Source organism: Anabrus simplex, chromosome 10, assembly GCF_040414725.1.
Source record: "Anabrus simplex isolate iqAnaSimp1 chromosome 10, ASM4041472v1, whole genome shotgun sequence".
Taxonomy (NCBI): Eukaryota; Metazoa; Arthropoda; class Insecta; order Orthoptera; family Tettigoniidae; genus Anabrus; species Anabrus simplex.
In genome coordinates, this window is record NC_090274.1 from 102,809,213 (window position 1) to 102,823,603 (window position 14,391).

The window sequence follows — 14,391 nt, forward strand, 5'->3', positions numbered from 1 at the left end:
CATACTAAAGAGAGTCCCCGTTCTGGTAATGACTCTGCGAAGAAGTTTTCTAAAAGGCAGTTCTTCGACAACATACGCTGACGGATACTGGGGTGCGTCTACATACCTTTGATCAGTGCGATAATTAGTTTTATTACGTATTGCATTCTTCGAAAACAAGAAACATTGCATCTCTCCCACTTGGTTGAAATTGATGTGTGTATACGCTTTGGCCAGAAGTCTGAGTTGAATATGCACTTAGTTATAGAAATCTTAGTTGCGTGTTCAAAGACAGCGGTTTTTAGACACGTCCACAACATTTTATTCAATGTGGTAATATTTCAACCTAATCTGATATTCGACGACACATGTTTGGGATTTTTGGATAGCGCCCACATTGTCGTAATGAATATGGTAGGAAGTATATTGAAGAGTGCATATTGGGTATACTATAATATACGTTAGTAACAAAATCATTAATAAACATCGTCATATGATTAAAATCATCAAATCAAATATTTAAACACCTCATGCTGGGTGCCATTTTTAATGTTGTTGTTTTTTGGGTCATCAGTCAGACTGGTTAAAGGAAGTTCTACATGCCACCCTCTCTTTTGCTAACCTTTTCATTTCTACGTAACTATTGTATCCAACATCTGCACTTATCTGCTTGTCATATTCTTACTTTCGACTACCCCTAACGTTCTTACCGCCTAAACTTCCTTCAACAACCAACTGAATAAGTCCTGGTTGTCTTGATCTCTAACCAATTCGATTCAGTATCTCTTTATTTGTGATACGATCCATCCATCTCTCAGCATTCTTCTGTAACACCCCATTTAAAAAAGCTTCTATTCTCTTTCTTTCTGAGCTAGTTGTCAATTTTTCACTTCCATGCAATGCCACGCTCCAGATGAAGGTCTTCAGAAACATTTTTCTAATTCCTCTCAATGTTTGAAGTGAGCAAATGTCCTTTCTTAAGAAAGCTGTGCCTTTCTTGTTGTAGTCTGCATTTTATGTCCTCTTTCTGCCATTGTTAGTTATTTTACTACCCAAGTAACAATATTCATCTACTTCCTTTAAGACAATATTTCCTGCATCACCTGCCTTTGTTCGACTGCATTCCATTACTTTTGTTCATCTTGTACTACTTACCCAAGACTTCGTCCACAACAATCAGCAGCTTCTCGAGATCTTGTGCAGTCTGAGATAGAATAACAATATCATCGGCAAATCTCAACGTCTTGATTTCCACTCGTTGGATTGTGAATCCCTTTCCAAATTCCTCTTTGATATCTTATACTGTCTGTTCTATGTAAACATTGAAAAGGAGGGTGACAAACTGGAGCTTTCCCTCAATCCTTTCTGGATTGCTGCTTCTGTTCCAAAACCCTCTGCAACGCCCAAGCCTATACACAACAATGATCACATGAAATGACAAAATGAGCACAAGACGCAAAATACCTTTGGGGGCTGCAGCATTAAACGATCCGACTTTGAGGACCCAGAACCTAAAGGATAAGATGACAGGATCTTAGGTTACTACTTGAGGGGTGGCCATGTCAATATCGCTAACTACTAAATAAAAGCGAAATTAAAATTCAGAAAATAAAATTTTACTTAAAAATTAGGAAAAGAGAAAATATGATTGATACTTAAATAAGATTTAAAACTTTCTGCAATATATTGAAAAATAAACAAAATAAAGAGCAAATATTTTTTTTTATTAGGGGCTTTACGTCGCACGGACACAGATAGGTCTTATGGCGACGATGGGATAGGAAAGACCTAGGAGTTGAAAGGAAGCGGCCGTGGCCTTAATTAAGGTACAACCCCAGCATTTGCCTGGTGTGAAAATGGGAAACCACGGAAAACCATCTTCAGGGCTGCCGATAGTGGGATTCGAACTTACTATCTCCCGGATGCAAGCTCACAGCCGCGCGCCTCTACGTTCACGGCCAACTCGCTCGGTAGCAAATAATTTAATGATAAAATCAACCCTTTCAATTATGCATTAAATACTCAGTTTGTTTACATAAAAAAAATTATGATTGCGCACTCAGATAACAATGTAAAGTAATCCTTACGATGTAATAAAATAAGCAATTTGGAGAACTTATACCCCCAAAAGCAAGTATTTCTTATTAAATTAATGAATTCAAATAAGAGACAAATTTCTTATTTAAAAAAATTAAAATTGTGAAAACCCTCTCACATTACAAACTAAAAGTAACTCTTACAGTACAGAGAAATAAGTGTACTCTGAAGCTCGCATCAGAATAAATAGGTGACAAATATTAAGACGGATCCGCACGTTAAGAATTAAATACACCACTGGCCAGTTTTTCATAAACATTTCATCCATCCCAGAAACACGGTAACACGCACAATTTTAAAACCAAAGGTCTCAAACCAAATTTTCCATACATAAATAATTAAATGAAGAGACAAGAAAATTGCAAAAATTCCAAATAAAAATATTTCCCAAATTAGTTACAAATTACGAAGGGAAACGATATTAAAATTCCACAGTTAACTGAACAGCGGTACACACGATGAAGTCTACAGCTTCCCAAGCCGAGCTAACACAAAATCATCAAACAACAGGCAAGGCCCACACATTTGTAGCATAGAGGGCAATAAGATAAATGACACTTCATAATGGAAGGAAAAAGGAAAACACGGACATGAATAGTCTGGGGAGCGTAAACGTAAGTATCTTTAAGGAATAAGGGAAACAAATTTCAGTTCCCTACAACCACGATTTTGGAATAATAATGTATAGAATTTTAATTTTGTCATTGAGACATTATTAGGAACTTTAGTTCCTTTCGCAGGTGAATTGAGATTCGTGTCAAATTATGAATAGAAACGAGTGTGCATCGCTGCGCAGCCTGTTGGCGTTCCTCGTTAATAACTCAGCCAGTTGGTGGCGCACCGCGCAGCTGCCAGTCGGAACTCCGACAATGAGACAAATAGTTGAACTGGACAAATGAATTATGACCTCTGTAGTCGAGCAAGATGGTTTCTGAATCGGAAGCAAATTGGGTTGTGTGCAGGAAGGATTTGTGATCCTGGATAAAAACCCCTGTGGCTTTTCGTGTTTCCATGCTGTTTTCTTCAAGTCAGCACTAGCAGTTATTGTTTGATTTACCACGAATATTACCTTTCTTTAGTTGCAAATCATTTTCATCCGTTTCACGTGCCCATGTGGTAAACTATTTCATTCAATTTCCATTTTTAATCAGGTAGTGTTGTGGTCCGAACCTCAAGGTAAATGTATAACCTTTTTGTATGCTGTGAGTTAAAATTTATGTGTGGAACTGATTCCAGTGGCCATGTGATCGGCAGATATGCCACATCTGTAATTCGCAATTATCCTGTTTAGAATTCTTAAAATGTGCTAAAATGATAACCTTAATTCAATAATCATCCCTTCTAGTAAGTTTTAAAAGCTGTATCAAGGCTCTAACTCGAGGTTAAGATTATTAAAGGTGTTATGTGAACATCGCATGATGAGTGTAGGCATAAAGTTCACAATTGCATTTCGTGGTATTCTTCCCTAATGTAAACGAAACCTCAAAATTATCAATGGCCGTAAGGCTAGATTTCTTTAAGCTTATTGCCTTGCCTATTATCATGGCCGGTTGCCCGGTTACGAGTTTGTTTGATGATGATTTTCTTTTTCTCTGCCCTATCTTGTTGAAAAATAGATGACCGTCTCCGAATATTACTCATAGACGGAATTGTGCTTAATGGCTGTCATTTATTCTGCTAGCTAGTCAGTTAAATGTGAAATCTATTTATTGAATTAATTGTGCTAGTCAGTTTTTTAATATTGCCAGTTGATTGTTCATGTCAAGTACCAAAATTCATTTTTATTTAACAATATTCCTTGCCTAGTAAGCCAAGGCCTGTTCTAATTCTGAGGTTCCGGACACTGTACACACTCCAATAATAATAGTGATAATAATAATATATTAGGGATATAGGTAAGGTTGTTTTGAGGTACCTCAGCCTTCAATTTTTATCTTGATCTAAGAAATATTTCAACTTCTGGTTTCAATTGATTCACAATATTAATTTTAATTGACAAGATATTTCTTTTCATTTACTTAGTAGAATTTCAATTGCATCTGTAGGTATGAATGTGTTGATTAATATCTTTTAACTTTAATGGTGTGGCTCATTACACATGACATGTCAAGGCAGGTTAAACCTTTAGGTGAGTACTTGTTCCCGGCCTTTTGATGAACCTACTCTTGGAGTGGGCTTCTCCCTTCCGCGTTAAATATCGTCATCGGTAAGTATTTTATGTGTGACAGTCATTTCCTCCAACAAACTATTAATAGTGGATTAAAATGCCGGGTACTGAATTTAATTTTCAGGAGGTCTTGGAATACGGTAATGTGCGAATAAGACAGGAAATAAACGATCCCAGTAAGGAGTTAAAGAATGATCCCATCACGAAAATTATACTAGCACATAGCATCACCCAATGCATTGATAACAGTGCTATAGAGACCACAGCACTGAACCAGGAAATATAGAAAGAAATCCACCAACTAAATTAATAATAATAATAACAACCTCAATAACTTTAAGGAACAGGAAAGGTATCACAACCATATTCTCAATGAAATAAAATGAATGGAGAAATTTGCCTCCCATCCGCGCATATACCGAGTTCCAGAATTACCCCATTATCAATTACAATTGGAATATTGAATTTTACAAACGTGTTACATTTTAAAATCTTGAGGATAGAAAAATCCCACGTTAATTTAAGGAATAAACCGTCGCCGACGGGTCTTTGAAAAAGTAGGCGTAATTTCAAATTACAGTTGCGGGGTTTGCTTGATACAATTTATTCTGACAGCGTTGCCGAAATTTCCCACAGTATTACTGTCAATGATAGCGTGTTACTCAGACTCTTCTTCTCCAAATAACAAGAACAGTTTCGAAACAATTAAAATGATACTTGTACTTAGATCCTTGGGTGTCCAATTTAATATAATCCGATAGCTTACGTTGTTAGGTCATTTTGCAATGAAGCACGCTCACGCAGATATTCCAGTCACTTATATACTAAAGAACGGTAAATACAAAATATTAAAACACTAAATATACTGCAACTAAGGCAAATGCCTTGGTTTACATGGCTATCAGCCAGGGGTATCGCGCTCCATTCCACAGTCTCAATCGCATCTTCCACAGAACACGGTTAGTAATAGCGTCCATGATGGCACTTGGCTACCAAGTGACTCGTTTACAGCGAGCAAGAAACACATCGCTCAGTTCAGGGGAATAGTGCGCCAGCGCACGCAAATCAACTAGCTTACTGAGCGAATGAGAAATATCGAAGCCACTGACGTATCAATAGCAGATTACACATTGAAATAGGCATAGTTCAGTCATAAATTAACTTCAATTCAAACAATGGGCGATAATGGTAGATGAATTCCCCACACACAAATACCTATGTCAAATAAATGAGGTTAGCTTTAATTCATGTCACAGATTCTCCCCTCCGAAAGCCAAAACACGGGAAGGCGAAAAGTTGAGACGTTGGATACAATATTACATGGTACAGTTTCAATGTCCAAATCAAATCTTCACACGTTGATTACAGAAGATGACAGTCCAACATTTTAGGTACAGTAAACATGGAATGGTCTTACTTGGTTGAAGAATAGCAGATCTTCACCATATGCCAGTAGATAAACACGTTAAGTGATGCCACGTGGCCAGCGCTCCACCACACACCACACAAGTTGACAGCAACCTTATCATACCAGTACAAAGTGCAGTAAACAATTATAACTATCACACATATTCTTGCTCATCAGATATAGTTGCATGGATGGAAAATCGCGCAAAAATGTGTATAGCAGAAATATGTGGGAGCACAGAATATTGTTCTACAAGACCAAAAATAATTTTTCAGACCTAAACACACAAACACGCATTAATCGCGTAGGTGCAAGATGCATGGCGTCACTCGAACAGTCAAAACGAAACAGCACCGGAAAATGTTCCAAGAGGGATTCCGTGGATAGTTTTGACGCACAAGTTTCAACGTGTCGTGATGTTTTCCGACACAATAATTTTTATGAGCCAACCACCAATAGTAATGAATTACAATACGTCTTGTGGATGGGTAAGTTACCAAATTTAGAACAGAAGTAGTCAATGTAAATTTAGAAGTAAATACAATGTATGTATGCTCTGCGCATGCTTTTGGCCCTTAACATTATTTTTGTAGGTCGTGTTCGTGCTCCTTTTAAATCTACTGTGAACGTTCTACGAATAGTTATTTCCATTAGTCAGCTCTTTGATGCGTAGGAGTATACATTTTGGGGGCTGACGGATAGTTGTAAAAATAAGAGATATAAAAGAAGGGAGGTGTGATATACGGAAGTGGAGATAGGTTGAGTAGATGAAATTAATAACTGTTGGAAAATTAGACCACCTTTTAATGAACTGTGTGTATTGCGTCGTGTTTATGTGGGGATAATCTGAATGCAATCGCACGCTTATAAGCGGTTCAACTGATTGTAATATAATTGGATTCTGAATGATGGTATACCGTCGCAGTGACACTGTTGATACATCCCTGTAAAAGGGGATTTACGTGTATACAATTTTCATATTGATTATCTTTCCCTAATTTCGAATTCATTTATTTTCTCCACATATTCATTTTATTATTTCAATAAATGTTTTCTTGGTGTTTTGTTTTGAATACTAGGCTCATGCCGAGAGGTTCATTTCCAGCTGAAGTCTTATAACATCTGGCCTCTCCCAGTCTCGATCCCCGCCTCAGTTTTTAGCTAATATTAGGCACGTTGAGCAGGTTTTGTACTTGCGCGGTGTGGCTCAAATGGTAGCAGTCACGCGGTTAGACTGGGTAATCTTCTTCGGATAAAATTGGGAATAGATTGAGCTGGGGATGAAAATGTATTCAGGGCATGTTAAATCACTTCCGAGTAACCCCCTGTCTCCACGTGTGATGTCACCTAATTTTAGGTATGCTTACTTATTTACGAAGATCCTTTATCCTTTGCGTGTCTGTTGCTGCTGAAATTCCGTCCTAATTATGTAATAATAATAATAATAATAATGTTATTTGTTTTACGTCCCACTAACTACTTTTTGGTCTTCAGAGACGCCAAGGTGCCGGAATTTAGTACCGCGGGAGTCCTTTCACGTGCCAGTAAATCTACCGACACGAGGCCGACGTATTTGAGCACCTTCAAATCCCACCGGACTGAGCCGGGATCGAACCTGCCACGTTGGGGTTGGAAGGCGAACGCCTTAACCGTCTGAGCCACTCAGCCCGGCTCCTAATTATGGAAAGAGATAATGGCTTGAATATGGGCAGTGAGAGTGAAATTTTTAATCGAGATATCTCCAACAATGTAAAAGATATGGGTCATGAATTAGATAACGTTAACACGTGTTCCGTATCTGCTAGTGAGAGAGCTAGATACCTTGAAGCGAGGGATCCGATTGCCAGTGGTGAAAATGCCCTCGTTGAAGTACGCGTGAACTCTTATTCACAAATTACTAGTCCAATTAGTGATCGTATTCCTAATATTAACCCGGTTTTTGACATTGTCCATAAATGGAGGCTGAATTTTTTGGGTGAAGGTAATAGGTAATAGAACCGGTTGAAGATATTGCCGAATGTAGCTCCTTATCTCCTGGATTCTGGACACTTTGATTACAAATTTATGTGAGGACAGCAGGGCGTAAATTATTTATAGCAGCGATCGACTTAGAAAAAGCCTTCGTTACGGTCAGTAGGGAGGCGCTATTTTTGAGATTAAGGGAGGTTGGAATGTCGAAGAAAATGAGGGTGGCAATAGAAATTATTTATGAGGAAGTGTTTGTGATGATTAAATTGCAGGATGGAAGGTTGAGTAAGTGTTTTGAATCGAAAAGCGGGGTGAGACAGGGGTGTAAGCTACCCCCGATATTACTTATAAATAATATTTTACAGGGGCATGGTCGAGACGCATTGCAATGCCCTTGGATAGGGAAAATGGAGGTTCCGGGGTTGCTATTCGCGGATGACTTATTGATTTTGGCTTTGACGGCAAGTGGGTTGCAAAAAGGGTTGGACAAGGTAGTTGAGTATACTAGGAAATGGTCTCTCAGAGTAAATGTAAGAAAGACTCAGACAATGGTGTGTAGGAAAAGGGGTGGGAGAAAGAATAAGGAAGTTTGGAGGCTAGATCAGGAAGAAATTAGACCAGGGGGAAAATTGAGTACCTAGGTGTAATAATTAGTAAGAATGCTTCTTGGAAAAATCAGTGTAAGGTGGCAAAATTTAAAGGAAGAGGAGCGCTTGCGGCAGTAGGGGTATTAGAAAAGAAATTTCCAGACGTTAAATACAAAATTCAGAAAAAGGTGTTTAAATCACTGGTAATGAGGAAAATGCTATTTGGGGTTGAAGTATGAGGAATGGAGGAGGGCAGGGGTGAACTAAACCAGGTGGTGGCGAAATTTAGTAAGATCATGATGGTCCTACCAAATTGTATAGCCAATGCCGGTGCCAGATTAGTCAGTAAAGAATCGATAAAGGTTGAAATAGCTAAGAGGGTGTTCAAGTACTGGATTCGTTTGGAGGAAGGGAAAGGTGGGGCATTAGTACAAGAAACGTTTAGTTTTCTGAAAGGTATGACGAATGAAGCTTACTGGGTGAATAAGTGCAAAAAAGTTACAAAAGATTGGATTGGGGGTATATGGAGAGGTCTGGGGGTGGTAGGAATAAATGGGTATGGAAAAGGATAAAGGGAAGACTACTAGATATTGAAAGACAGAGATTAATAGGGGAATGTAGAGAGAGAGTCTCTTTATCAGTATTAAATAAATTGGTGGAAGTAATAAACCCGAAAACGGAGTTTGAAGGTGGAAGGGATAAGAGAGGTTTGTATTGGTAGGTATTGGGTGTTCCGAGGAACAGGGGATGGGTAGGGAGTGAGAATAAGGATAAATGTGTGTTATGTGGAGAGAAGTGGGAGGACCTGCATATTTTTAATCAATGCCGAGCTTTAGCGGAGATAAAGATCAAACTACGAAGTAAGAAGGAGCTGGACATGGTAGGGGAAAGCTATAAGATGACATCTTTTTTATGTAGAGAGTGGGAGAAAGGAACGAATATAGCGAAATTCTTAAATGTGGCCAGAGCTATATTTATAAAGAAATTGAGGGAGTAACGGGGGTTGTGCAGATAATGTGGTGCTTGCCGAGGGAGGAAGGGGGTAGGCATTCTGCTCAGAGGAATGGATATCCGCCCTGAGCAGAAACGGGAAGGGTATCATGGTAACCATGATATCAGAAGAGGGGGCTGTAGTGTTAGGGGGAAGGGGGAGAACACTTTGCCCTGTGGAAAGGTGATCCGCCTGGGGCAAATTGTTGAAAAGTAGATAGAGAAGTAGTAGGATGGGAGGAGGTGATTGATTAATGACTTGATGAATATGAGAGTAGATGTGTTTATGAGAAGAGTTGGTAACAAGGGAAAGCCTGATAAAATTAGGTAAGAGTTGATAAAAGGGGAGGTTGAGTAGACTTGCGGGTAGTGTAAATTGAAGAAGCTGGTATATAGTTTATGTTTATCGTGGATAGATGAAATGAAGCTTAGGTGGAAGCAAAAAAAATATATATATAGTGAGATGACTGAGTGAACTAATGGACTTGGAATGGAGCACTGTCTGTTTGTGTGTAAATGAGGAGTGAAAAGAAAAATGGATTGTTTAAGTGTATATGTGGGAGGAGGGGGTATAAAGAAGGAGTATGTAATAGAATTGAGATAGATTAAGTGGGACCGTAGTTAAGGAGAAAATGTTGGCAGTATGGAAATTATGAAAGTAGGTCATATGAAAAAAATGGTGTAGATGCCTTGAGGAGGGGTGTAAAACTGAGGGATTCTTGATGTTTAATGTACTAAGTTTAATAGGATGGAAGAAATGAGATAAGTCTAACAGTCTGACATAAGTGTGGTCCTGTAGATTGAGAAGACAGAGTGAACTAATGGACTTGGAATGGAAACTGTTTGTACGTAAAAAAATTTAAGTGGTTTTAAAGTAAGCTGGTATATAGTTTAAGTTTATCGTAGATAGTTGAAATGAAGCTTAGGTGGAAGCAAATATATATAATGAGATGACTGAGTGAACTAATGGACTTGGAATGGAGCACTGTCTGTTTGTGTGTAAATGAGGAGTGAAAAGAAAAATGGATTGTTTAAGTATAGTTGTGTGAGGAGGGAGTATAAAGAAGGTGTATGTAATAGAATTGAGATACATTAAGTGGGACTGTAATTAAGGAGAAAATGCTGGCAGTATGGAAATTATGAAAGTAGGTCATATGAAAAAAAAAGTTAAATGGTGTAGATGCCTGGTTGAGGGGTGTAAAATCGAGGGATTCTTGATGTTTATGTACGTAGTTGAATAGGATGGAAGAAATGGGATAAGTCTAATAGTCTGATGTAAATGTGGTCCTGTAGATTGAGAAGACTGAGTGAACTAATGGACTTAGGATGGAAACTGTTGGTGTGTAAGTAAAAAAAAGTTAAATTGTTTTAAGTGCGATGATGAGGGATGTAATATGGTTGTTAGTTGATGTTTAAGTCTTAAGCTTAATAAGGTGAGATGTAGTGGACGAGAATAGTGCGAGAAAGGAGAAGGTGACGTATCAAAGGGAGAGGGAGGGGATGGGCCTTGACCCACCCCAAAGAAGTTAGGCTGGAGCACGTCTGCACGGGAAGAAAAAGGAAAGGGAAGATAGAGAGATGACAATGAACATAGTAGGTGTGACGTACATAGCGGAAGTGTGTGGCAAGCCATGTGTTGGGTCTGGTTTCCGCCAAGCTGGCTTGTCACGCATGGTAGGGAAGGAATACATTGTCAGCAAGTGTAGGTGAGATAGGAGATCAGTTCTCACGTGGCGAAGCTGGTGGCTGCGATCAACGGGTTGGTGGGCATGTATTCCATACCAGGGCTGACGCAGCGACCAGTCTACTAACAATTTTTTTTAGGTGGTAGGTGGGAATAGGGGAATAGGGTAGTTTGTAGTCTGGTGCTTCCTGCACGTATGCTGGCTATCCGCTACGTGTGGGAGGGCACTGAGTAGATGTAGAGGTAGATAATTTAGTTAAGTAGTTTTAGGAGAGGTGTAGTGCCTATTGTTTGTTTGTTCTGTGTTTCGCTCTGCCTTTATTACCTATAAGCCGATGGTGTTTACTAGGGTGGGTAATAAAGATATGTATGTATCCTTATCTCCTGATCTGTTCGTGAGGGTCATCTCCGGAATGCTGGAAGGGTCGGCGATGAAATGGTTCAAGTAAGCAAAAGCGAATATCCAATCCTGGGAAGATCTTGCTACGCAAATTAAACAGAGATTTGGTTTGTCCGATATGGACTACTGCTTGAAACAGGATATTTTCAGAAGAACTCAAGCAGTAAGAGAATCCATTGACGACTATGTCACTGGAATTCTAACGCTATTCAACCGTTAGTGTGTCAAGGCCTCCGAATCGGAAGTACACTGACTGACAGAGCAAATGCAACACCAAGAAGGAGTGGTCAGAACTTTATGCCAATTGCAGGGTAGACTGACGTCACTGAGGTATGCTCATGATGTGAAATGCGCCGCTGTGCTGCGCACGTAGCGAACGATAAATGGGACACGGCGTTGGTGAATGGCCCACTTCGTACCGTGATTTCTCAGCCAACAGTCATTGTAGAACGTGTTGTCGTGTGCCACAGGACACGTGTATAGCTAAGAATGCCAGGCCTCCGTCAACGGAGGCATTTCCAGCACACAGACGACTTTACGAGGGGTATGGTGATCGGGCTGAGAAGGGCAGGTTGGTCGCTTCGTCAAATCGCAGCAAATACCCATAGGGATGTGTCCACGGTGCAGCGCCTGTGGCGAAGATGGTTGGCGCAGGGACATGTGGCACGTGCGAGGGGTCCAGGCTCAGCCCGAGTGACGTCAGCACGCGAGGATGGCGCATCCGCCGCCAAGCGGTGGCAGCCCCGCACGCCACGTCAACCGCCATTCTTCAGCATGTGCAAGACACCCTGGCTGTTCCAATATCGACCAGAACAATTTCCCGTCGATTGGTTGAAGGAGGCCTGCACTCCCGGCGTCCGCTCAGAAGACTACCATTGACTCCACAGCATAGACGTGCACGCCTGGCATGGTGCCGGGCTAGAGCGACTTGGATGAGGGAATGGCGGAACGTCGTGTTCTCCGATGAGTCACGCTTCTGTTCTGTCAGTGATAGTCACCGCAGACGAGTGGCGTCGGCGTGCAGAAAGGTCAAATCCGGCAGTAACTGTGGAGCGCCCTACCGCTAGACAACGCGGCATCATGGTTTGGGGCGCTATTGCGTATGATTCCACGTCACCTCTAGTACGTATTCAAGGCACTTTAAATGCCCACCGCTACGTGCAGCATGTGCTGCGGCCGGTGGCACTCCCGTACCTTCAGGGGCTGCCCAATGCTCTGTTTCAGCAGGATAATGCCCGCCCACACACTGCTCGCATCTCCCAACAGGCTCTACGAGGTGTACAGATGCTTCCGTGGCCAGCGTACTCTCCGGATCTCTCACCAATCGAACACGTGTGGGATCTCATTGAACGCCGTTTGCGAACTCTGCCCCAGCCTCGTACGGACGACCAACTGTGGCAAATGGTTGAAAGAGAATGGAGAACCATCCCTCAGGACACCACCCGCACTCTTATTGACTCTGTACCTCGACGTGTTCCTGCGTGCATCGCCGCTCGCGGTGGTCCTACATCCTACTAAGTCGATGCCGTGCGCATTGTGTAACCTGCATATCGGTTTGAAATAAACATCAATTATTCGTCCGTGCCGTCTCTGTTTTCTCCCCAACTTTCATCCCTTTCGAACCACTCCTTCTTGGTGTTGCATTTGCTCTGTCAGTCAGTGTATTTGATCAGTTTTATCGGAATCTGGCCGCCGATTAAGAACTTTACATAAAACAATCACAGGTTGAGAGCTTAAAAGAAATCACTAGTTTGGGTCGCGAGTTTGAGACAACCTCCGCCTCCCGTGCCCTCTGATTGTTCATTCCCCGACGTCATATTCATGCATCGTCAAAAGCTGTCTCCTTTGGTGCGATTCCTTCTTCATCCCCTTCTCCTGGAAGGTGAACTTCGTCTCTCCTACTCGTCGCACTATTAATGACGTCAAAATTCCAATTTAACTGTTGATAAGAAGACTGATGTAGCGAAATGTTGAAATTTTGGGAAATTAGGTCGCGTCTCCAAGTATAGTTGGTCTAAGTCTTCCTTAAAATGTTATAAATATCTAAATGGTGCCATGCACAATGTATGTCCTAGGTGCAATTCTCAGCAGGGAAACTAAATCCGAGCAAGCGTGATGGCCCATCGTTAGCTCCTGATAGGCATGTGTGTAAAACATTTGGGGTCTTCCCTCGTCTGCAACCTGTGCCAAACTTTTTTGCGTATCACGTTGTTAGGTAATGGATATTGTAGTTCTTTCATGAACCAATCTATTGTGAGTGGCATGAATTTGAAATACCTCCAAGATAGTGAGGACTCAGAGCAATTTATGTCAGCTAATGGCCCTCCATTCTTTTTTCTTGTAGTTCGTGTACGTGCTCCTTTTAAATCTTCTCCGCAAGTTCTACGAGTAATTCTTTCCTTTAGTCTACTCTTTGATGCGTAGGAGTAATGTTTTATTTGTGGTGGGGGTGACGGATTGTTGTACAAATAAGAGATATGAAAGAAGAGGGGTGTGATATACGGGCGTGGAGATAAGTTGAATAAGTGAAATTATTAACTTTTGTGAAACTGGACCACCATAATGAACTGTGTATTGCGTCGTGTTTGTGTGAGGATAATCTGAATGTAATCGCACGCTTTTGAGCGGTTCAACTGATTGTAATATAATTCGATTCCGAATGGTGGTATACCTCATAGTGACACTTCCTACATCTCGGTAATAGGAGAATTGTGTATGTTTAATTTTTATGTGGATTATCCTTCCCTATTTTCAAATTCATTTACTGTCTCCATTTCTTCATTTTATTAATTCAATAAATGTTTCCTTGTTATTTTCTGAATTTCTTCATATTTGAATTAAAAATTCGTCTCTTGGTATTTTTCTGCCGAGAGGCTCATCTCCAGCTGAAGGCTTGTAGCTTGTGGCCTTTCCAATTCGCGATCCGGGCCCCAGTTCTTAGCTAATGTTCTTATATTATGCACGGTGAGCAGGATTTTGTGCGTGCGGGGTGTGGCTCAAAACTCACTTGTTTATGATGTAAACTACACTTCTGAAGCTCTGACAAAACAGGGTCTTGAGTCCACTCACGGGGCACCTTATCCCAGATATTCTTTACAGCATTCGCAGCTG

At 40.8% G+C, this 14,391-nt stretch overlaps 1 protein-coding gene across 1 annotated transcript in view; it reads left to right on the plus strand.

Moving 5' to 3' along the window:
- LOC137502353 (uncharacterized) overlaps positions 1-13,672 on the plus strand; it is a 66,843-nt gene extending 53,171 nt beyond the window's left edge. The window contains exon 5 of the mRNA XM_068229362.1: positions 13,625-13,672. Coding sequence (XP_068085463.1) covers positions 13,625-13,672 — 48 coding nt within the window. The remainder of the gene's footprint in view (positions 1-13,624) is intronic.
- Positions 13,673-14,391: the final 719 nt, after the last annotated feature.